Here is a 25,104-nt window from a genome sequence, read left to right on the forward strand (position 1 = left end):
TCTACCCTTGTCAGATCTCATCTGAAGTCTCGTGTTCAGTGGGTCCCATGCTTTATGATCCAGAGGATAGCAACCATGATGACAAAGGGTTTTAAAATCAGGCCATATGAAAACTTAGGGGCAATGTGATGGCTGCCTTAAAGTATTTCATGTGGTATCTTTTGGATGAGAGATTACTTACTGGTTCTGCCCAGCTCCAGAAGACAGAAATAAGAGCAGTGGGTAGGAGTTTCCAGGAGGCAAATTCAGGCTTGACAGAAGGAAAAATGTCCTAATTAGAGCTTTTCAGAGGAGGAATGGACTGCTTGGGAGGTATACTATTCTTCATTGAAAGTCTTCAAGCTAGATGTCTTCAAATACATAGTGGGTGTGTTATACTGGAGAGTTTTGTTTGAGCATGGATTGGATTCAATGGCCTTCTCACTCTTGGGGTCTATAAAAATTGAATTGCTTTCAGGACATCTATTGCATTAGTTTGGGGAAAAAACTGGGGTACTATTGACATTGAGCTTTGTTTATTTTGAGTCCTGAGTGTGAGGATATTCTCTGTCCTTCCCTTTGGCTCACTGCAGATCCATCCCCATCTCTCTCATTCTACAGCGTGATCTCTGTCTGCCTTATCCCACTGCCCTATATTTCTTCATATTGTGTATACCTATTCTTCACCAGTCTCTCCTTGCATGTTCAATGTCCACCATCACTGTGACCTCCAACACCGATCTGACCATCTCTCTGAAATTTTCCTTATAGTATGTCTAACACATATATCGTCAGTTTTCCCTATTCATACCCTATGTATGATATATTCACTATGAACTTTTGTCTAACCCCCACCATCATTGACATGGGCCTTCTACAATTTCTTTTTACGTTGTACGATACCCCACCCTCATCATCCTCTCACTGTGTGGCTGAAAAACTCATAATATATGTTTCTCTCATATCTTATGTCTCTCACAATTAAAAACTGTAAACCTTTATAATTCATTTGACCCATTCCCTATCATCTCCCTCATATTTTATGTCTGATATGTGGACCACAGTCTTTCTTCATGTTTTGTCCCCTGGACTTCTGTTTTCCTTTGTAATTTCCTAAATGGCCTTTTATCCCAGTGTCTCCTGGGACCAGCACTTATGGGTTCTCACAATATATTTCCAGCCCCAAATTGTTCCATGACCAGAATAGTTTGTAAAACTCTGCCATAGATACAGTTTGAAGGGACACGTATTAGCCTGGATGATAGAATCCAGATTCAGAAGTGTCTTGGCAAGATAGGAGACACTTAGTACATGAATGACAAGAATGGGAGTATTTGCTAAAGACCAGTATTTGGGGCACTGCAGGTACTTGTATGAGCAGTTGAATCTAGTGTAATGGAAATGCAAATTTAAAGATTTTCCCTGCCCCTAGGCTAAAGTGCACCTGGAGACTGGGGTGGGAGGCTTGGTTTTTCAGTTGATACTTTTTGATTGGCCAGTGGGTCAATAAGGTTGTTACATTCTCTGAGCCAGGAGAAGGCTATATAAGCCCTGATGTGTAGCTTTGTTTTGGGACTCACTTTGAGAAGTGTTCTGTGATTTGATCTGAATTCTAGGAAGCCGTTGTTGAGAGTCCCCCGGCTTTGAAAAACCCAGAATGTGGAAACCCAGATGTTGACTGGGTATGGATGTAATGGTTGGACAGTTTGGAAATCTGTCTACTTGATGTTTCTGTCTTGATAATTATGCCTGTATACTTTGAAGTTCGGGGTGCTGACCTTTCCTCCTGAACAAGGTAAACGATATATGTCTGACTGATTAAAGTAAGCTTGTTAACCCATTTTGAGTTGCTTTCCTTTAACAAAGCAGATCCAAGAACCTGTGTGAGCAGCCACCCTGGGGACACTGGGGTGCTTGCTGCTACAAAATGGCGTCACGAACAGGATCTGCAGAGTAAAAGGAAAGTATGGGGACTGGGATAATTGTTTGTTACCCAGTTGTGGTAGCTGCAAACCCTGAAGACGCTTGGGGTGCTTGCTGCTACATCTAGGCATCTGAATTTTGCCAGAAACTCCTTTTTTTGTGAGTGGCATGGGGCTAAAAGAGGTGCTGGGAATGTAGCCTGTCTGCAGTTATTTTAAATATATTTTATTATAGTCTTTTTACTTCTTTGGTCATGAATAAAGATTAAATATATACTTATAAAATAATATTAGTGGGATGGAATTCTGGGTCCAAACCAACAAGATGAAATTTAACAGGGATAAATGTTAAAAATCCCCCCACCAAAAAAAAAGTTGTTCAAGTACAAGATGGGGGAGCCTTGGCTTTACTTTACTTGGCGTGGTCCCTATGAAAATAGTCCTGGCATCTTTTGTTTCCCAAAAATCTTAATGTAAAATAACTATGACACAGCTGCTAAGAAGATTAATTTGACTGCAGGCTGCAATAAGTAGAAGAAATGTGTGCAGATTTTGGGAGCTAAGTGTCCTACTGGTCAGACTATATCTGGAGTATGGTATTCAATAATGAGCAGGCTGCTTTTTTAGAGAGATTGACAAAACTGTGTATCCAAAGTAGGGTGATCTGAATGGCAGCTGGTGAGGGGCCTGAAACCATGCCATGTAAAGAATGGATGGAGAGCTAGGGATGTTTCTGGAGAAGACTTAGGAGGGAACATGATAAAAATCTTCAAATATTTGAAGGACTATTATATGGAAGGAGTGGATTTGTTCTACTTCACAGGACAGAACCAGGACCAGTGGGTGAAAGTTACAGAGAGGGGTATATATACCCCGTCATGAAGAACTTTTTCATTTCTAGAGCTGTCCAACAATATAATATATGAACCTTGGATGATTGCCAGTTTCCCTTCACTGGAGATTTAGAGCTGGAGAGGACTTTTATTTCCATCACTTTCAACACTGTCATTTTATACATGAAGACATTGAGGTCTAGAGAGGTGGAAAGTGTTTAAGCAGTGGTCAGATGGTATAGAAATAATACCTACATTGAGTGGGAAGTCAGATCACATGGGCTGTGGGATTCTATGATTTGTGTATGGACATCAAAACCATAGTGTGCTTGAGAAACAGTGCTTGATGTGCTCTCCACTCACCCTCTTGTGGTTGGAGACCTTTCTGCTATTTGCAACTCTGCTATTGCTGATTACCCAAAAGTTTTTCACCAAGTGGAGTCTTTGATCCCTGCCCTTCATCATCCTTACTGGAACTCACACCAAGATTATATTTGTGTAGAGACCAAGGAGATAGAAGAGGCTGTGAATTTGAGTTTTGAGATTTTATTTCCAAAATGAACTTGGACCCAGCATAAAAGATAAAAGATGGAATCTCAGTTTTGAGTACTATCCTGCTTACTCCCTAGTTGTAGGACAAGCAACTTTTCTCTTTCATTTCCTTCCTCTCAATGGTGAAGGAGCACTGAGGACAGGAGAACCCTTTCGCCCCTCTCCCACCACTAGTACAGATCTCAACTCTTTTTTGATCCCTTAGCTTCCAAAGAAATTGGAGTTGTAGATTTTACTTTTCCTGTAAAAGAGAGGGTAAATCCAACTCCTTTCAGGTTTGAGTAATAACACAAGATAACCCTGGTTCCTTCCTCCCCCTCCCTCCCCAAACTTCCTCCCCTAGGCTGTCCAGCAAACCCAGGGAAAAGCTTGTTGGTGTTTGCAAAAGCCACTTGAGGTAGGGGATCCAGCTGCCATTCTTGTAGTCAGGAACCAGAGACCTTGGTGCTACCGGGCACCTATCTTTTTCTTTCTGGGGCTAGGAATAGGAATGTTCTACTCTCTTTGTCATGGATTCCTCTGATAGGAATAGGCTGAGCTGGGAGATCAGGGCAGGGGTGGTTGGTTTGTGTCGCCTATTGATCCACACAATAAGGTATCACTCTGGGCAGAAGGGTCTCAATTTTCCTCAAGGCTTTATGTTTGCACCTTTGTGTATTTTTGTCTTTATATGTCTATCATTGTGTATACTTATATGTCAGGGTTGGCCCTGGATAAAATTGTGAAGTCATTGGAATTTGTGTTGATGTCTTTGTCTCCTCTTTATCTCCTGGTGACCCCCCTTTTTCCCTCTCTCCCTTAGAAACTAGGGTCCTCTTGTTGTTACCCACCCTCCTATCTGGAAAGGGTTTGTTAAATTCATTCACACTCAGGAGTAAATGTTTGATAATTTAACTTAAGATAAAGATAACTTAAAGTTATCTATCTCCCTCTCCCATCCACCCAGCTTTCCTCAGGGATTCTCATTTTAACAGGATCAAAACCTTTAACTCCTGGAACAAAGATGAAGGAGATTTTTTAGGGGGAAGTAGACTGCCTTTCTGGTCCCTGAAGTCACACAGTGGCTACCTGGATATGGTGACTTAATGGCCTGTGTGCCTCTGTATATGTAGGCAGGTCTATCTATGTGTATGCATGTGAATTGCACCCTCCCTATTGACATCAATCTCTGGCAAAGTTCTAGAATGGATTGTTAAATAGGTGGTTTATGAGCACTTTGACAACCAAGCAGTCATCACTAGGAGTCAGCATAGATTCACTAAGAACAAATCATATCAAGCTAACAATTTTCTTTTTTTTAAACAGTTATTAGACTGTTATAATCAGGGAAATACCATCAATATAGTGCATCTATATTTCAAAAAGGCATCTGACAGTTTTTTGAGACATACTTATGGCCAGTTGCACTTTTAGGTAGATTTCCAGCTGGTTGAACATCCATAACCAAAATTGTTGGTCAATGGATCAGTATCAAGCTACAAAGACAAGAAGCATGTCACCAGGTTCTGTCCAGTTTGACATTTTTATCCATGACCTGACTGAATACATAGAAGGCATTTTTATCAAGTTTTCAGATGAAAAGAACAATGTATGACAGAATGAGTGTCCAAAAAGATCTGAACAGGCCAGAATGTTGAGCCAAAATTAAGATCACATTTGTTGGCATAAATGCAAGGTCCTGCACTTAGGTTCTGCTTTCAGTAAAGTAGGGGGAGACATGGCTAGCAGTCATGCAAAAGAGATGTGAGGGTGACATAGGTTAACCAGAGAGCAAATAATTATGATTTCTTAAGTAGACTGAAGAGCATGGGCCTGGAATAAAAAATGGGGCCTTAATAAGACTTTATCAACACAAATCTTTCTAATGTTCTATTTTATTTACCTGGCTATCAAATGCTCCTTTATTCTCCTGCCCAAGGATGATACATTTTTTTTTTACCTGGACAAGGTTGTATCTCTGAGCAGGTCTTCTAATTTTGCCCCAGACTGGGACATTCCAATATTTAGCAGGCAAATTTCCCATTCTTGGACAAGAGATGAGGCCAAAAGAGAAGGCTGAAGCTAGAATAAGCTCACTTTCATCTATCATTCATGGACTCATCCCTGGCCACCTGGTCTCATTTGCATGGACCAGGTGGGACATGACAGGGGCTTTGCATGGACTATAAATTCAATATGTCAATAATAGCTCCCAAAAAAAGCCATGTGACCTTAGGTTGCATTTGCATTTAGGTAGTCTTATGTTGAGAACAAGAGTGATAATAACCCTGTACTCTGTGCTGGTCAGACCAAATCTGGAGTGGTATGTTTAGTTATAGGTGTTATATTTTTAAGAGAGAGATTAACAAACTAGTACTTGTCAGAGTGGGTTGATTTGGTAAAGGAATTAAAAATTAAGTTACAGGAAGAATGGTCAAAGGAATTGGGGATGGTTAGCCTACAGAAGAGGCTTTGTGGTGCCAGGGACATGATTTATTGATTCTTATTTTATCTATATGTACGAGCAAGTGCATTGTCCTTTACTTTCTCTAATTTTATTTCAGCTTTAATTTTTTAGTGATTTCCTGCTACCCCTAGGAGAATTATGACAGCAATGCAGATGGGAAAAGGGGAAAAGTCTGTAAAAAATGATTATGAAAGAGACTGGAGATTCTGTGGTTCCACACATCCTCCCTAAATAATTCTTGGGTTGAAGAAGGAGAGATTCCCCTGCCCCCTCCTCTGGGACATGTTTTCCCATTTTAGGGTCCAATTAGACATAGGGCATTTGCACAGAGTGAGATTGACCCAGGATTCCAAACTAACCTGGCCAAATGAGATTATGGCTGAAACCTCATTTCCTGTAACAGTGACAACAGTGAGAAGGAAGGGACTGGGTGAAGGAAAGACAGATCCACTTCAAGGAAGGCTCTGGGATCCAGTGTTATGGAGAGACTAGAGGGGTGTGTGTGTGTGTGTGTGTGTGTGTGTGTGTAAGGGGAAAGAGAAAGAGACAGAGAGAGACAGAGAGAGAGACAGAGAGAGACAGAGAGACAGAGAGAGAGAGGAGAGAGAAAGAGAAGAGAATGAGAAGAGAATGAGAAGAGAAGGACACTAGGGTAGATATAGCTGAACTTTTTTTTTGCAGAGAAAATATATTTGTGGTGGAAAAGGGGGCAAGATTTTTGAGGAAGAGTCCAGGGTTTATAGGTGAGGGAAAATAAACCTTGGTTTATTATACCCTGGGAGGATTGGGGAAGGGAAGCCTGGGGATGACTCCTCTCCAAAGGCCCCTCTGTTATCTAATCAGGCTCCTCAGTGTGTGGCATGACATCTACTTTGCCAGTTGTCCCTCCCTGTCAACATTTGGGGATGAAGGGGATCAACCATTCTAACATCTCAGCTATCAGGCTTAGGCAGACCAGTTCTTGTGGGGCTCCCATCTTGTGGAGAGCTAACTAGAGCATGGCAAACCTCAACGTTTAGAAAAAAACATCTGAGAACTCCAGGCTGGCCTGGGAGAGAGGAGGTATTCTCTTAGGTGAGAGACTGCACTGAGACTAAATACACTGCTATGTAAGCACCCTCCCTCTGTTAGCGGATAGTAGCACCTGTCATATATAAGCTGTATACTGTGTCCACCTTCTGTAAGTGGACAGACAGCACCACTGCGTATAGGCAGACAGATGGCACTCACTGGACATATGCTGCAGACTACACCTGCTCTATAGAAGTGGACAGATGGTGCAGGCTGTCTAGAAGCCGTATACTGCGCCTGCTGCATGGAAGCATACAATGCATGGCCATGTATAAGTGGAGAGATGGCACCTGCAGTGGATAGTCTGTATACTGCAACTTGCTGTAGAAAAGCACCATAGAGAAGCACCCGTGAGACACTGTTGCATAGGAGAGGTGCCTTTTTTAGAGGAATGCTAAAGTATTTTGGCAAAACATTTATTTCCTTAATGGGTCTTATGTAATGTGGCACTCCCGCTCTGAAAAAACCTAATGAAAACAACCTTTTCTTATCTGTCGAATATATGGCACAGAACCTTACTTGCCAGAGGTGCATCCCTTCTCACACATTCTGAGTCTATATGACAGGTGAGTAAACTGAGGCCCAGAGAGGAGAGCTGAGAGGAGCAGGGCCCAGGTAGGGGAGTGATGGACTTGGGAAGCAGGGGTGTGTTCCTCAGAAGGAGTGGGACAAGGTGCTTTATGGCTCAGCTTAAAACTGTGGGGTGTTTGGGGGGGGGGGCGGTCCTAGGAGAGAACATATGGCCCAGTGTGAAAGATGCTAGATTGGAGTCAAAGAAGCTGGCTTTGAATTCTTGTGTGACATGAGTTTTACCCTTCTGAGCTTCAGCTTTCTCACCTAAAAAGGACTGTGGGTGCTATGACCTTGAAGGTTATTTATTTTTGAGTTTCTGATCTGAGCAAGGGCAGAAGAAAATAGTATTTTTTAAGCTGAGCAAAACTTGGGATCTGCTTGCCAGAGATTCCTGGTCAAATCCTCCTTGCCACCTCATTCTCATTTCTGTACCCTAGCTGAGGGACATAGTAGGTGATCTGAAATCAGAGAAGGAGCAAGCTTTGTTTGATATGAGAAACTTCCATATGGTAAGGGAGTGATTAAGGGAGATCCTTCCACGTTCACCCTCTCCCCTTTGCCCCCCCTCCCCCCACCTCTGCACTTTTACTCTCCCATGGTCAATGAGCCAAAGCAGCAAATGATGAGGGACTGAGGTCCAGGGCTGGACAGATAGCCATCTTTGACCAGTTAGATTCTGTATCTACTAACAACCCATCAAATTCCTCTCTTTTTTTTAAGTCACATTTCTGGGCTTTGCAGTAGATGGGCTGGACCTGAAGTGCTTTGGATGGTGGGGGCGGAGGGGTTAGAGGAAGAGGAAACCTTCAGGGAAGACTCAACTGCCTAGGGATTAGGGAGCTTTCCCAACTGTTTTTCTCTTAAGGCTCTATTAGATTAGAAACTCCTTCACAAGATTATTAACTTTGACAGTCTGGGCTGGGTCTTATTATTAGCCTAGGACAGTGCTCTGTACCTAGGAGATATTCAATAAACGTTTGTTGACAAATTGGAGCCAAAGTGTTATCCCTCCCTCCCTCCAGTCAGTTCTTTCTTTCCCACCATATGCTAAACTGGGGGTGGTAGTCTATGGGTGTGGTTAAAGTCATTATAGAATTAGCAGTAACAAAGATATATAAGCTCAAAGCAGATAATACAGGAAGGAATTTTTCCTGGTGTACAACACAAGTCTGGTGTTCATGCCTGTGCCAACTCCCTTTACCCAGAGGGCAAAGGGCATGGTCCAATCTGGCTGTCAGTGCCAAGTGGAAGAAACGAGGGGTAGCTCAGTTTGGGACCCCAGACCCGGGAGTAAGATTGGCCTGTGTTCACATGGGGCATGAAGCTGAGTCTGGAGGAATCAGGTCTCTGGGGATAGAAAGGGTTCATTTACTGGGCTTTGGAGGGTCATTAGCGTGAGGGATTGACACTGCATCTGTGGGACAGTCACTGTTACCATGGCTCTTCTATCACTTGCACACAAGTCCAATCTCCTTTATTTCATGTAAAAAGTGAGGGGGGGGGGAAAGGGGACGGGGTAATCAGGGAGTGAAATACTCAGCCGAAAGTTTCCCTCAGCCTCCCCCTTCCCAGGCCCCTTTAGCTCCTGCTACCCTTAGGCCTCAGTGGGTAAGGGACATTCCACTCTTTTCTCCCCAGGGCCATCCTTTTCTGTGGTTGTTTCAATGCAGCTTTTCTGAGATTCTGTACTTGACCTTGTTTTGTTTCTCTTTTTGTTTTGTTTTTGAAAATTAATTTATTTATATAGATATATTTTTTTTCTTAAAAAGCAATAGTCCTTTGGTCCCTAAACTCTAAGGAATGATATGACTGAAAGAAGTAAGTCCTGCCTCCCAATAAGGAGAGGGCAGGTAAGCCAGAGGGCCAGAAGGCCCCTCTCTCCCTGCTTTCTTCCCTTTCCCCACGCTCATGAAGGCTAGATCGTAATACTTTTCTCTTTCTAGAAGTTCAACATCTTGTCAGCCTTGGTTCTTTCCACTCCAGATGTGGAGAGACTCACTTAAAAAAAACAAACAACCCAAATAATAAAAAAAAAAAAAACACACACAAGACATTGGCCTTAGCCCCTCACTGGCTTTGGTTTTAGATCCTTTTCCTCCTGCAGGACTGGGCAGGAGAATACCTGCTTCATGGTCCAGGCAAAACCTCCTCCAGCACTACTGGGCAGCAAAGTGCTTCAAGCTGTTTTTTCCCAACAGCTCTGGTTGGCTCAAAGAAACCCAAGGCCTCTTGGGTCACTGGCCTCCCTCAAGGCTTGCTTGGTTCCATATGTCCAGTTCTTTTGCCTCCCCGTCTTCAGGATTTTGTTGTTGGTCATTTCGTTTGTAAGAAAGAAAGCAAAAATCAATTCAGAGTTAAAAAAAAACCAACCCACCACAAACCAGGGCGACTCTCTCTTTCTCAATCGCTCTCCTCTCTTTCTCTCTCTCCGGAGTGCAGCCAGGACAGGAATTTCCTCCTCTTCCTCCAGCATGATATGTTGCAAAGAAAGAGAGTTACAAGTTTGGATACTGTACGTGGGAAAAGGGGAACACTCTTCATACAGGGCAGGGCCTCCAGCCTACAACAGAGCAAAGGTCAGACAGAAGGTTAGTAGGGAGGTGGGGGCCAAGGGCACGCTAGAAGACACTGGAGAGAAGTATTGAAAGACTGGGGTGGCCATAGGGCAGCAAATCTGAACTCTCAGGTCTGGCTAATATCTTGGTCCAAATCTCCTGGTTCTCACCAGTTCTTCTTTCCCAACCCTTGGAATATTGCATCTCCATTTCTTTCATTGAAAATAAGGAAGCTCATTGCCTCCGCTAGGTTCAAGGCTGCCATCCTGGAGAAATGGGAGAAGGGAGGCAGGGAGATGGGGATGGGGTTGGGGAGAGGCATACTGAGGTGTGGCTATAATTCTTTTCTAGATTAGACATTCAGGAGTTCCTGCAAGAGAGAGAAAGAGAGGGTAGAGAATCAAGGGGCAGCATTGGAGAACAGTGTGTGGGTGCTACAGTCCATTTAAGATCCAAGAACCTCTACCTTGGAAGAATGTGACCTCTCACAATAACGTTGAACCTTTAGAAGTTGAGCTGAAATTTTTGATTTTAAAATGTTACGGTTTTTTGTTTTGGGAGGGGGAAAGAGTTTTCATCTTCTAACTCCTTGTCTTTTCATTAGCTGTTTCCCATGCCTGGAATTCTCTCTGTCCCTGTTTTGACTCCTGGCTTCCTTTGCCTCCTTTAAGACTCAGCTTGAATCCCATCTTCTGCAAAGCACCTTTTCAATTCTAGCTGCCGTTACCCCCTTTCATCTAAGAATATCTCCCATCTATACTATGTATGTCTTGCAACACGTTTGCATGTTTTGTCCCTTGTTAGAATGTGAGTTTTTCAAGGAAAAAAAACTGTTTTTGCTTTTCCCTTGTATCCCCTGTGCTTATCACAGAATCTGGCACTTAAAACAACAACAACTTGTTGACCGACTTGTTGGATTCCCCCATCTGTTCCCCCATCTATGGCATGACTAGTACTAGCAGTAAAATCCGTAGAAAAACCAAACAGATTTGGTGTTTACGTGGCAATATGTAAAATATGTAGCAGATCCAAAGTTGGGCTGGCAGTGAACAACCCCCAAGTACTAGCATGTGGTGGTGACCAGGGATTCTGAGTTATGTGAGGGATGAACAGGTGGAGTGAGTCTCTGTCCATACATAGATTCCTGTCCACATCAGGAGTCTGATTGCTGAATTCACATAAAGTCACTTTATTCATGTCTTGCTGACTCACGATCACATTCCCCTTATTCACTGTCAAATCTCTTCCTGAAAGCCCAAGACCCTTCCTTTCCTCTTTCAATCTCAGCAGACACCTTACCTAGATTGCTAAGAAGATTGAGACCACTTGATATTGCCTCCCTCAGCTTCTAAACCATGAAACTGTTCTTCCCTTTTATCTCAAGAGGAAGATGTGAGCCTCCTTCCTGCCAAGATCTTCTCCATCTGGACCCTTGATTCTTCCACCTGCTTGGAGATATCACTCCATCATGTTGTTTCTTTTGAGCTCTCCCACTCTTCTCTGTCTGTAGATATGCTCAGGGTTCTCATCTGCTGCCCCCAAACCCCTCACTGTGATTTTACTACCCCACAGAGCTGCTGTTCAATTTCTCCCACCTTTTATGTCTAACTTTATAAACAAAGTAGTCTATACTTACTGCCTCTATTTCTTTACAATTCACTCAGTCCTCATTTCCTCATAATCTGACTTCTGCTACCAAATCTCCACTCAAAATGCTGTCAGAGGTGACCGATGACAATCTAATTCAATGTTCTTTCTTTGTGTTTTCCAACTTAGTTCCAGCTTGTGACAGTGTTGACTGTCTTGTTCTTAAGCCTGTTTTTATTCTTGCTTTCTCTAATGCTATATTATCTTGGTTTACCTCCTTCCTCTCCAACTGTTCCTTCTCTGTCTCCTTAACTGTTACTTTTTCTAATATTTTCTAAATATAAACAGTTTTCCCCAAATTCTGAGCCTGGCTCTTTTCTCTCACTTTATGTGCTTTCTCATGGTAATCTCATCCATTATTATGATTTCAATTATTGGCTCTATATTCATGACATGGTAACTAGGTGGTGCAGTGAATAGAGTGCTAGGCCTAGCGTCAGGAAGACTCCTCTTCCTGAGTTCAAATCTGGCCTCAGATACTTAGTAGCTATGTGACCTTGTGCAAGTCACTTAACCCTATTGGCTTCAGTTTACTCATCTGTAAAGTGACCTGGAGAAGGAAATGGCGAATCACTTCAGTATCTTTGCAAGAAAACCCCAAATAAGGTCAAGAGGAGTCAGACATGACTGAAAAATGACTGAACAACTTCATGACTCTTAAGGCTTTATATTTAACTGTTGTCTGAGCTTCAAACACCTATTTCTATTGCCTACTGAACTTCTACATGAATATTTTGATAATACCTTGAGAATACAGTCACCACATCCAAAATGAACCTCATTATTTTCTCCCTGAAACAGTTCTTTCTGACTGACTACCCTATTTCTGTTCATGGCTTCACCATATTCCCAGTTACCCAGGCTCAAAACTCACCATCTTTAATCCCCCTCCTTTTTCTCTATGTCCTCATCTAGTTCGTTGTCAAGTTTCGTCAATTCTTCTTCCTGTTTCTTCACCTACTTTTATCACTGTCACATCTATTCTGGCAGCACAGTCCTATCCTTTCTGTAATCCTTTACCTGTAAGACAGCTTAAGGGAAAAAATGGTCTCTTCATTTTTCTTGGTATTCATTACCAGTCAATTCTGTTTCCTCTTTTTCTGGGCTTTTGTATCCCAGATATTAATTTTATTTTTTTGGAGGGCAATTAGTGTTAAGTGACTTGCCCAAAGTCACACAGCTAGTAAGTATGTCAACTGTCTGAGGCCGGATTCAAACTCAGGTCCTTCTGACTCCAGGGTTGGTGCTCTATTCACTGCACCACCTAGCCACCCCTCAGATGTTAATTCTTATAAGACCTTGCCACTTCTTCGTATTCAGACTCCCTTATCTACCCTTACTTTCATCTTCTATGTAAAACTTAAAAAAAAAAACTAAGTTGATTTTTGAATAACCTGAGCAACTACCTTAGATTCTTTAGACAGATCCTCTTTGCTTCCTCATTTGGAATCATTTGTTTTTGTATGTTCAGAATTTTGATCTTGAGAGTAGCCTATCCTTCCTGAGCCAACTTTTCCTACAGAAACTTAGATGACGAGGTTCAACCTGTAATTTCTCTGAGCTCTCTGAAATCCCCACTCCTCATATCTAAGGCATCCATATGTGCCTGGTTTTCCCCTCATTATATATTATAAATTTGAAGATGGAATGGTCGATTTCTCATGGGATTTCTGTTTCTACTTTAGCAATAAATTCTTCTCTATTGCCAGAATCAGGTTCAGAATAGTTTTTTCTCTTGCTTCCTCTAAACTTTTGAAAAGTCAAATTATTATCTGTGAAAATCATGAATTTATTAGCTGCTCTGCTTTTGGGAGAGAATAAGCTCTAGCAGATATATTGATAGATTTTTCCATCACAATTATATCCTGCTAACTCAAAGAAGGCGTAGACATGTTGTTTGGGGCTACATGAGATGATGATTATGGCTGTTAGAAGGCAAACTGTTCAATACCTATTTTTTTTCCAACTAAGAAAGATGATCTTCAGACTTGGAAGTATAGAACAAAAATGATTAACAGGGCAGTAGGGCCTGTGACTAGTGAGGAAAGAGTGAAAGAATAAGAAACTGTCCTCACTGAGTTCAAATCACTAGGTCTGGTTGAACTACAACCCTGAGCCTGAGGTGTGATTGCTGAGCTGTGGTTAGTGTCTTTTGAGGGGTTATAGAGAACAGGAGAAATAGAGATGGATGAATGTTCTCCCAGTTTTCAAAAAGGAGAAGATGAATTCTTAAAATTACAGGCCAGTGGGTTTGCTTTTATTTCCTGCCAAAATTTTTGTCCTTGAATAAATAAGGGATGGTTTGTGAGGGAGATCAAAATGGGTTTATTAAGAATAAATCATGTCAGAGTAATCTCATTTCCTTTTCTGACAGATAGATAAGGTGGATCAGGGGAATTATGTAAACAGTCTATCCCTAGATTTTAACAAAGTATTTGACAAAGTCTCTCATGATATACTTTCAGACAAGATGCAGAGATTTAGGATGGGGATGGATGATGTTATATATAGTTTATGTGGATATGGGACTTGTCAAATATCTAGAACGAAAGAGTTTTGATAAATGTATACATATTATCTTGGAGGGAGGCATCTGGCTCTTTCCTAGGCCCTATTCAGTTAAATATATTTTCAGTGACCTGAATGAAAGCATTAATGCTTTGCTTATTAAATTTCATGACATTTAATAAGGATAAAGGTAAAGGCCACCAAGACTGGCTCCAAGAGCTAATTGTACAAGTATATAGGATGGGAGAGATATATTGGGGTGATGAATCATATGAAAAACTGTGAGGTTTTTAGATGACAAGAAATTTAATATGAGTCAACAGTGTTACATGGCAGCCAAAAGGCTAATGTGATCTTAAACTACATTTAGAAATAATAGTGCCTACAATGGAAGAGATGACTGTTCCTCTATACTCTGTCCTCATTCTATCATAGCTGTAGTATTGTGTTGTTCTGGGTGCCACATTTTGGGAAGAACTTTGACAAGGTAGGGTATGTAAGAAGAGTGAAACTGGGATGGTGATGAGTTTTGAAAACTTACCATGCAAGGATTAGTTGAAGGAATGGGGGTTGTTTATCCTGGAGAAGAAAAGACTTAGAGGGAATATGTTAACTGTCTTCAAGTACATGGAAAGATTGTCATGTGGAGCAAGGATTAAATTCATTTTGCTTGACCCCAGAAAGCAGAACTAGGACTAAGTAGGTAGAGGCTAAAGAGAAGTTAATTGGGGCTTTCTATGAGAAAAATACTTTATACTTAGATCTTTTGAGATGTAGCTTGGATGACCCAAGGAGAAAGTTAGTTACCTATCATTACAAGTCATTGTGAATTTTATAGAAGGCATTCCTGTTTAGGGAGGGGTTAGGATGCATGACTTCTGAGGTTCCTTCCAGCTCAGAGATTCTCTATTTCTAGTTCACAAGATTTCATTAATGTAGGTTCTCTTAACACTGAGGCAACTCATAGTCCCTCCGTCTGTAGTAGACATTAGATTTTTCATGAATTATTTTGTTCAAAAGAATTTATTACTTGTTGAGTTCTGTGTTCTCCATAAACTCTGAGATTCTCTTATTTTGTTATTTATGAAAAATATGCTGGATCTAGCAGGATGATGAAAGCTTTACCTGGTCATAGTCATTGTGTTATCAAGAAAGGACCAGAACCAGGCAGTGTCCTGGAGGGGTTCTGAGTCTTTAAAGAGACCTAGTCCCTTATCTACAGAGGACCTCACACTACACAGCTTTGACCTCTGATTACAGCAGGGTGTTTTGGAGATCAGTCTTGGTGGTTTCCAAATCTCTCAGCCATTCCACTATAAGGTCTGCATGAAGTAGAGGAGTACAATGTGTAGGGGCAGAAAAAGGTGGAGGGGAGAATTAAAAACCATCATTTGCATGGAATGATGTTTTGTGGGTTAATGAAGAGAGTGAAATTCTATTGTAGACAGTAATTCCAACCTGTTGTCTTGATTAGTGATTATAGTATATCAGTTGGTGCTTCAAGTTGATATGATTTGTTGTTTCACATGCTCTTAGGAGTGAGGGTAGTATGTGGTGGTGAGTTGACTATTAAATTAAACTGAGGGTTATGAGAAATGAGGAGAGGCAATGAGTAGAGATTTCCTTTTAGAGTAATAGGAGAGTGGCCTTAGAGGTTGAGAGTAGACTGATCCAAGATATAAAGTAGTCCAACTAGGGACGGCTAGGTGGTGCTGTGAATAGAGCACCAGCCCTGGAGTTAGGAGGACCTGAGTTCAAATTTGACCTCAGACACTTAACACTTACTAGCCATGTGACCTTGGGCAAGTCACTTAACCCCAATTGCCCCTCCAAACAAAATCAAAGATAAAGTAGTCCAACTTTTTCAACTTGTCATTGACTACTCATAGGGCACCTTGTTCTTGAAACAATGGTAAATTAGTCACAGAGTCTAAGATATTGCTGTTCATAGAGTTACAGGGGTGATGGGAATGGCCGTGGTAACCCTGATAATTTCCTCACAGGAGTAACTATCACAATAATCTCATGTGGCAACTGATATTACTTTGAACCTGTGGCTCCTATAAATTCCCAGTTCCACCTGCATGATTATAGACAAGTCATTGAATAAATATAATATTTAATTATACGTGATATATAATAAATATAATATATAACTATATTATATATAAATATAATAAATAAATAAATGTTACATAGGCTGATCACCTTTGAATGAGTCACTGTGGCTTGGAGGAGGGGTACAACTGGGAATGGAAGTACAAAGGTCTTTTGGAAAGGGATTCCTACTTCAGGTGTTAGGGTAATACCAGCTTGAAGGGCAAGTGGCAGCTAGATCTGGGACCCATTGGTCTCCTAGAGTATAGCTCTAATCATGACTTTGAAAATGTTATGCTCCACCATGAAGGGCCAGCATGGTCCTATGTGAATTAGGACACACTTAATTTATGTTTGAGCATGGCAAAAGCAACTGCAACCTCAGATGTTCAATAAAATGCCTTTGGATATCTCAGTAGGCCCATCAAAGGTGCTATATCACAAAGTATGTGCCCCTGTGTGAAATGGAAGCAATACTTTATGAAATATCAGAATGTAGATCCTTGATAGCAGCAAGAATCCCTCCCCTACTACATAACAGCATCCCCCTGGCACAGGTTCATCTTTGACCCCAGACTGCCTATGAGAGGCTTCAGGAATCCTACCTCTGCTTTTTTTTTTTTGGTACTGGCATTTCCTCTTGCTTAGCAAATAATCAGTCCTGGCACAAGTGCTCAAGGGAATTTTGCATCAGTTAACTGAACATGATGTGTGCATTATGGGGTAAGTCAGAAAATTGTCAAGTAAACTATTATAGTGTATTCCATCAAGTTGTGAAAAAATAAAATTTGTAGATTTTGTATTGGATAATCCAAATGGTTTCATAGACAGTACAATGCACATCGACATTATCTGGAAGGCTGTTTTCCATTCATTGCCCCATTGATCCTTACCAGGTTTGTAGGTCCCCAGAAAGTCCAGCTTGGTGAACAGAGCAAGTATGGGTCATTTGATCCAGGAGATCAGGAATCAGAGGTGGGGGAAGAATAATTTTGAACCATTATGACAAAAGCATAAATTTCCCACTCTTTTTCTGAATGGATAATAGGAGGGCCTGAGGAGAGGCTAAGGACTAGACAAACGATTATATATGCATCTAGGACTCTGCAAAATCTAGGTCTTTTGCCCTGTTAGCTAGAGCACTGGAAGGGGGGACACCTAGAAGCCCATTAACAGTGTGGTCAAATAATTGTTAAGAGTACAATATGTCTACCTGAACTATATTAAAGATGTCTTGAAAATCTTTGTCCTAAGAGGGATTTCATATTGGGGGCTAATGACTAGTGACACCTCAGTCCTGCTTGAACTATATTCTTTATAGTAGTTGAGTTAAATTTGATTGGAACTCCAGGTTGGAATTGGGCTGCTCAAGTCAATTGATCTACAATATAACAAGAGAATAGTGAAGATCACATATAAAAAGAGACTAGGTGAAGACTTCTGTATTGTTTCCTACTCAATAAGTGTTTAGTTTTGTGTTTAATTGGTCAGAACTAGAATAATAATCTATCATTTCTCTTTCTGAAAACCAGGTGGGGTTGAAGAAATATATGTTGTTGGTGCTTTAGAATGTCTATCAAAGGGAGTGAGGAAGGGTGGCAATGTGAGCCACAGAAAGTCTTAGAGGTGTTTAAGTCTATAGAAGCAGGAACTCTGGCATCATGGGTAAGGAAAAAGTGGGCTGATGGAGAGATTGCATGGTAGGCCTGAGGGAATGTGGGTCCATCAGAAGGTCTACTGTCTCTAGATGAGTCTTAGGCATTTTTAACCACTTTTGGTACCTGTTGGTGAGTCAACTTAATAAGCAATGACTAGGCAGTCCATGGTACAGAAACAGTTTCTCAGTTTTTAATCAGATTAATTTGATTGGGATGAATTGTGACTGCCATCCCCTGTGTTGCATAGGTTTGTCAGCAGGAATGGTGATTGATTCATTGGGGGAATCAATGAGCCTCTTAAACCAATGCAGCAGGTTGAGCTGGAAGCAGTATGGAGTCTTGATTCAGGTATATTGTGGATGCCCACAAGTAGGGTACAAAACTACTTCTCTATGGACCAGTTTGTCTCAAATGGCATCAACAGTTTGTCTCAAATGGCATCAACTAGCCCCCTTCAAAGAGTGGTTAGTGAGGGTCACTCATTTCTTTTTTTTTTTTAAGCAATTGGGGTTAAGTAACTTGCTCAAGGTTACACAGCCAGTTATTTCTGGGTATGGTGCTAAGTATCAGAGCCCGGATTTGATCCCAGGTCATCCTGACTCTGGGGCTGGTGTTTTTACTCGCTGTGCTACCTGGCCACCCCGAGGGTCACTCATTTCAAAGTATAGTAAGTCCTCAATCTAAGTACCCTGAAGATGCTGAAGTATTCTCCCACTGGGATCTTATGATTGGTAGTTTCCCCTTGCTCCAGGCCATGAAAATTCTGAAAAGAGCTTTTGGATAAAATCTAGAAGGGAGCTAATTTCAGGGGAATTGTAGAGTAATTCCCAGTGGCCAGTAGAAGCCAACAACTGAAATTTTAGGAAGGCTACCTTTCTCTGCTTTAAATGGAATACTTAAGGATAAGTCCATTAGCATCCTTGTTTCAGTGACAAAGCCGAGGAACTCCACAAGTTGGCCAGAGAACTTTTCTAGTAGAAACATTCTTTTAAATGAAAGTGACCAAGTTTCTACCTGTTCCCAGAAACTTTTAGTTTCCTCTCAAAAACAGGTGATTGTTCCCAGGAGTGTGGCATACTCCAGAACCTGGGATTCTCCTTGAAACTGCTGTTAGAAGGTAGCATTTTGGGTTTGTGAATAGATTTTGCTCCAAAATCAGCATGAATCCCCTCTCAATGCTTCATTGCTTGGAATAACTAAGACTTGAACAGTGAGGAAAGCCAAGAATGTCCTGACCTGTACCAGGCTAGGGTAGGTATTAGGGAAAGTGTAACCAAGCCTGCTAAATGGTGGCTTGAGCTTGGGTTAATGCTAGCTTCCAATCCAGCAAAGAATGATAGACAAATGCCAGAGAACTTGGGGCAAATGACAGAGACCCTGGGAACATCAGAGTGGTTTGATCATTGGAAGAGAAGGGAACACTTTACAGCTAACAGGTGAACAGTATAAATCAGGGTAATACTTATAGAAGAAGTAGAAGGTCAAGGTTGGTGTGAAAGGTAGCAAGGTTCCATTCAGGTGAGAGGAATACAGTTTGAATCACAGTTACTGAGGGACATCTAAAATCAGAGGTTCAAGTGGAAACCATTTCTAAGGGAAGAAAGCCAAAGCAAGGTTAAAATCAGATCAGTACATGATTGAGGACCAGGTAAAGATGACATTTGGCTTACCTCAGTGCTCCCCCCCAGATCCTACCTTGATCACACCCACTGGTAAGGTCACACCCACCTTCCTGTGAGCTGCAGTTGGTGCTATCACAAGACCTTGGTGAGAACTTGGATTCCATCAAAGATTTAGTTGAAGATGGTCTGATCTCAGCAAAGATCTCATTGAGGTTGGGCTTCCCAGGCTTAAGAAGAGCTTGTTTATTTGGTTCAGTGGACTTTGTTCTTGGATGGGGGGATAGTTTGAATAGAAGGTGCTATCTTCCCCTTTTCTTGGATGGATAAGGCAGCAAACACTGGCTCTCTAAGTAATGACCTTTAGAGTAGAGAAACACTATTGTGGGGTGCTTCTAAGAAGAGAGGTGGCTCAAGAGGCCCTTTGAAGGTTCTGGTTCTAATCCTCTCTTCATATCTTCTCAGTCAAAGGGCTTTACTTCTGCCTCTTAGAAAGCTTACTGAACTCCCACTCCTCTCCATGAGTCAGGGCTTTGAGGCTCTGAAGAAGCTAACTAGATCTCTGATTTTTCTTCATTGCTTAGGAACTTTAGATCTGAGAAATAAGTGTGCAGAAAGATGGTGGGAAAGCTGGGCTAGGGGAGACCCAGGGCCTTGGGCCACTCTGGTTCTGCCTCTGGTGCTTGGACAATAACCTACACCTGAAACATGGGTACTGTCCCAGGATCCCTTAGGGAAAACCAAACTTTAGTTTAATCCCATTGAAAGAACTCCAAGTGGAATCAACAGCAGAACATCCCAAAGATCACAATATACTATAAACCATCTTTATCACACAGCACATTGAATGCAGGCATACATGGTCACATTACAACACAAGAAAGATTGATAGGTTGGGAAAGAGGAAGATAAGAGGGAGGAAGAGTGATAAGAAGTGAGAGAGGAGGAGGGGAAAGAAGAGATCAAAGAAGAGAAAGAGAGATGAGGAGGAAGGATAAGAGGAGAAAATATAAGAGAAGATATGGAAAAGAGGAGGAAGAAATAGAAGAAGAGGAGAGGTGAAGAAAAAGAGGAAGAGGGGGAGGAAAAAGAAGAAGAAGCAAAGTTCAAAGTCACAACTAATCAAGACAGACCAACCAAAACGCCAATAACTCTCCACCATGGGCACTAAGTACGGCACTCCACGATCCCCCAGAAAGAAAGACCACTAAGAGGTGGGGAAGGGGTAGAGAGCTGAGAGCACAAGATTGAGGACTCAAAGGCACATCATGCAACGACCTCACAACTGGCCACATGACGTCATCAGTGGACAGATGACACCATGCTTAAGTGACTTACAGTTTCAGGTTATTTGGGGAGGGATAGGGTTTTTTGGGGTCTCCCATAACAGCTAGAAAGCCACTGTGGGACCATCTGGTCTGGTGGGTGGTGATTGGGTTGAAAAAACAAAACATAAAGAGAAGAGAAGTTGGTTTGATGGCCTTTCCTCAGATTTAGGATGTTCAACCTATTTTTTTTTTTCTAAACCAGAAACTCCCACCCACTGCAGCCCTCAAAATTGGCCCTTCTATCTCTGGACCCAACTCATCAAACTTCCCAATACAGGAGAGGTAGGAGAGACTGTACTGATGGGTATTATTAGAACATTTATATCAATTTAACACAAAATCCAAAACTCACTTCTATCAGGAGAGGTGGCCTGGGCCTTACTGAGAAGGGCGGAGATTCTCTCTACATTGACTCTATTGTTCCATATCATTCTCTGCCTGAGACTCAACTGACCAGAGCCTCCACCATAGGGTTCCCTTTTCTATTAAGACTCCAGGCCCTACCCAAACACTGGGCTATGTCAAAATGTATGGCTAGTGTGGCTGGAACCAATATTGGCCTCTGAGGAGGACTATGAACTCCGCTGATTTAGGGCCTCTAGTTCAAGGTAGGCCAGGGAGGCTTTGTTTGGGGTGCTGGGAGATAGTCTGGTACTTCAAGAACTCAAAGGAACAAGGCCTCTAAGGAAAGTGTCTTATCCCTGTGGGGAAACTATTCCTCCTGGTTTTGTTAGGAAGCCATATGATGCCCACTCAGTCCCCATTAGCCTTAACTGACATGTGTGGAGCAACACTTCAGACTTGGGGACACTAGTCCAGAGGAGTGGGGGTAAGTCAGCTGAGAAGAGCCCAAGTCAGGCCATTGTCTGACCCTGCAGTGAGCATGGCTTCAGAAACCATGTTTAGGGAGCATCCCCTGGCCCTCACTCTGCCCATCTCACCTGTCTGTAGTCAGTCAGGGCTGGGTCAGTAGGGCCGGTTGGCATCCTTTGGCCGCTTCAGCTGAACCTTGAGCCGCTTCATGCCAATCTGAAAGCCATTCATGGCCTGGATGGCCGTCTGCGCACTGGCTGGATTGTCAAAGCTAACGAACCCTGAGAAGAGGGGAGACAGATTAGTCTTTTCCACACCTCTAACACTCTTGTCCCCAGCTTTACCCCACAAAAATTCCCCTGCCATTGTCCCATAACTCTCCTAAACCTATCATAGGTTCTCTTTGTCCTCCCACAAAACTTCATAGTTCATAATTTTCTAGAGTCCTCAGCTTTACAATTTCATAGATGTTTCTTTTTTTAATTTAATTTTTTCCAATTACACGCAGAAATAACTTTTAGCATTCGTTTTTTAAACCTCATAAAAGTTTCTAAATCAATTATCCACTTCTCTTCTTCCTTTCCCCAATCATACTTCAGTATGGGTACCTAATGACCAAGTTCCATGAAAGTGGAGTTCTTGAGTGGAAGGAGTGTGAGTGTGTGTGTGTGTGTGTGTGTGTGTGTGTGTGTGAGCTCATGTAGAGCCAGGTTTACCCTGTCCTGAAGGGCCTGAGGTCTTGATTCAGTAATGTCTTTCCTTTGACTGGTTCATTGACAGGCATGGAAGTGAATCTTATACCAAAGAAGGCTTCATCTCAGCAATGACTCCCAGGGAGGAGGGAGGTTTGGTGACAAGTCTATTTTTTCCTCAGTTTTCTATCCTTTGCAGATATCTCCAGTCCTTTCCTGGACCTTCTTTCTTCTTCCTCCTTATCTTTTCTCCCACCCTTCCTTCTTCTGAAAGAATACTATGATATTCTCAGTTCTTCTAACCCCTCCTGAGATGTTTTCAGAGTACAATTGTACTCACAGAGCTTCTACTTTCCAAATGGCTTCAGGGTCACTTACAGGTTATTGTGATCTAGGGCCACCCACATTCAGGTTAATACATAACAAGAATTGGTGAGTATATATCATCCTTGCCTTGGCATCAGGCTCCCTCTTAGAACACAGATATTAGTATCTTACTTCACCTGAGCTCCAGGTTCCTGAACCATGGTCTATAGGATATAGACAGACTATCCCATTCACAGATATTTTGAAATCCTTTACTACTGTCTTAACTTCCAAGGTTCAAGACCCTTTCTTGCTTGTTTGGGATTTCTGACAACTGATGTGTCAGTGCTGAATTTAGACCTCTTTTAGGTAAATTGAAGAGTAGGAAGCTTCACCTTCACCTTCATCTAATTAATCTGAGCTCTTAATCCCGACATAGTGTTATAGAACCTCAAAGTTGTTCAGCAGCTCGGAATTCATATTATACCAGCCATATCTGAATAGGATTTCTCCCAAAACATCCCTGACCGTCCAATTTCTAATTGAAGACTGTTATGTTTGAAGGCAGTCTATCTCATTTTGGGGCAGCTCAAATTGTCAGATATTTCCTCAGATTATACCCTTTTAAAATCCATTTGAAGGGTTACAGTCTCAGGATGAGGGGTCTTGGGACCTAGGTATCATGGTCACAAGATTTGGGCTTTGGTTCAGATAGGGTGTTGGATGTCATAGGGTTTAGGGGATCAGATACTATAGGCTCAAAGTGTCTGAACCTGTGTCAGGGCTCACAGGTTCAGAGCTGGGGATCACTGGGGTCACAAGCTCAGAGGCTCAAAGATCAAGGCCAGGAAACTGGGGGTTTCCAATAAGAAACTCACCAAAGCATTTGCTCTGGTTCGTGGCACGGTCTACAAAGACTTTGGCAGAGATGACAGTGCCGAAAGGCAGGAACATCTGCATGAGCTCGGCATCTCCGAACTCTTGGGGCAGGTGATAGATGAAGAGGTTACAGCCTTCAGGGCCTAGTTACAAAGGGAAAAGGCAGATTAGTGAGAGGACCTCCCTTAGGGGCCCTTTACACTTCAGCTCCCCTGTCCCTGACAGGGTGGGAGGAGGAAATGGGGAGCTGGAACCTCACTCTACTGCTTGTTCAGGATGTTTTCTCCAGCCCTGGCACCATCCCTTCTTACCTTCTCTCTGCTGCTGAGGCAGGATCGGGGGCTGTGGGGGGAAGGCTGTGTTCACAGGGGCATAGGCGGCTGGGTATGCTGCTGGAAACAGGAAAGAAGGTTGGAGGTGGGGAGCTCTTTCCCCAGTGACATCCTAATCAGATCTCATTCCCACCCTTTTGCTCAGGGCTTCTCTTGGCACATAAGGGTCATTTCTGTGTTTCTAACTATATATTCTACGTCTATATGTAGAATTGTCTCTCCCATGAGTAATCCCAAATGGTGAGGACAATATGTCTACAATAAGACTGGGGACTCCCCAAGGAGGGAAGCTGTACATCCTTCCTCCAACTGGGAGCTTATGCTATCTCCCCTACCAGACCAGAGGAGATCACAAGCTCTACAATGGCCAATCCCCTCTACTAACCTTCTCCTCCTCCCCCACCCAGCCTAGAGAAAGTAGGTGGGAAAGAGGGAACAAGAGAAAAGACCATGAGAAGTCTGATGCAAGACCTGCATAATGCTGCATTCCTGCGTAGGCCTGCTGGAGGGGCTCTGCCACACTGGGGCTCTGAGCTGGTGAGAGACAGAAACAGAGACAGAAAGAGGTGGCAAGGCAGATAGAAACACAGGGTGAGAGAGGGAGAGAAGGACACACACAGAAGGAAACAGACAGAGAGAAACAATGAGTGTGAAGGAGGAAACAGGATTTCCTCAGGATAGCAGATGACAGTAGATGGGAGAACTCCCTCTCATAGAACAGAGGAAGCTCCTCCCTCATCATGGGATTTAGGTTTTTTGGGGCCTGGTGTTTCCATGCCTGGGGTCCGTGGATGACAGGGAGGGCAAGGGGAGGAGGGTGCCCACCTGGGTAGGGGTGGAGACCGTTGGTGTAGAGGGTGTCCGAGGTTGGCTGCCCATTGGTCTGGGGGGTGAGGGGACTGAATCCATTCACCCCAATGGGAGCAGCAATGCTGGGGACAGTGCCGGTGCTGATGCCTGGTGGTGTGCTCGTACCTAGGGGCCATAGGGAAGCCAACGTCAGGCCTTTCAGCCTGGATTGAGTGGGCAGTGACTAGTACTAGCAGCACCCTTTTCCCTCTAAGTATATAGGTCAAGACCAAAGCCTCAAGGGAAGAGAGCAGGCCTAGTCACATTTCCTCTTTGGTAGGGGGCCTATCAGGGAGGAGGTTCCCTGTGGGACCTTTGCCCAGGATGAGAGGATGGGAGCGAAGGAAGCAGTCATGACTTGAGACCCTTGACACCTAGCCTTACAACCTAGTCTTTTAAGAAGGGTCTGGCTAATTCTGAAGAGAAGAGAAGGGTTAGGGGGAAA

General features: G+C 42.7%; 1 protein-coding gene across 4 annotated transcripts in view; it reads right to left on the minus strand.

Annotated features, from left to right (window-relative positions):
* Positions 1 to 6,339: 6,339 nt before the first annotated feature.
* CELF6 (CUGBP Elav-like family member 6) overlaps positions 6,340 to 25,104 on the minus strand; it is a 106,626-nt gene continuing 87,861 nt past the window's right edge. Inside the window, exons 8-13 of one of the 4 annotated variants that reach the window (XM_069067304.1) lie at positions 24,636 to 24,785; positions 24,282 to 24,344; positions 23,790 to 23,867; positions 23,478 to 23,621; positions 21,730 to 21,882; positions 6,340 to 9,936 (exon numbers count right to left, since the gene is read on the minus strand). In XM_069067304.1, the coding sequence (XP_068923405.1) occupies positions 21,755 to 21,882; positions 23,478 to 23,621; positions 23,790 to 23,867; positions 24,282 to 24,344; positions 24,636 to 24,785 (563 nt within the window). In that variant the 3' untranslated portion in view covers positions 6,340 to 9,936; positions 21,730 to 21,754. Of the gene's footprint in view, positions 9,937 to 21,729; positions 21,883 to 23,477; positions 23,622 to 23,789; positions 23,871 to 24,281; positions 24,345 to 24,635; positions 24,786 to 25,104 lie in introns of all 4 variants that reach the window. The other 3 variants (XM_069067303.1, XM_069067306.1, XM_069067305.1) reach the window with 3 other exon arrangements.

Source organism: Petaurus breviceps, unplaced genomic scaffold (genome assembly GCF_028583685.1).
Source record: "Petaurus breviceps papuanus isolate PSGF00001 unplaced genomic scaffold, PetGlider_PUasm1.0 90740, whole genome shotgun sequence".
In the NCBI taxonomy this organism is placed as follows: domain Eukaryota; kingdom Metazoa; phylum Chordata; class Mammalia; order Diprotodontia; family Petauridae; genus Petaurus; species Petaurus breviceps.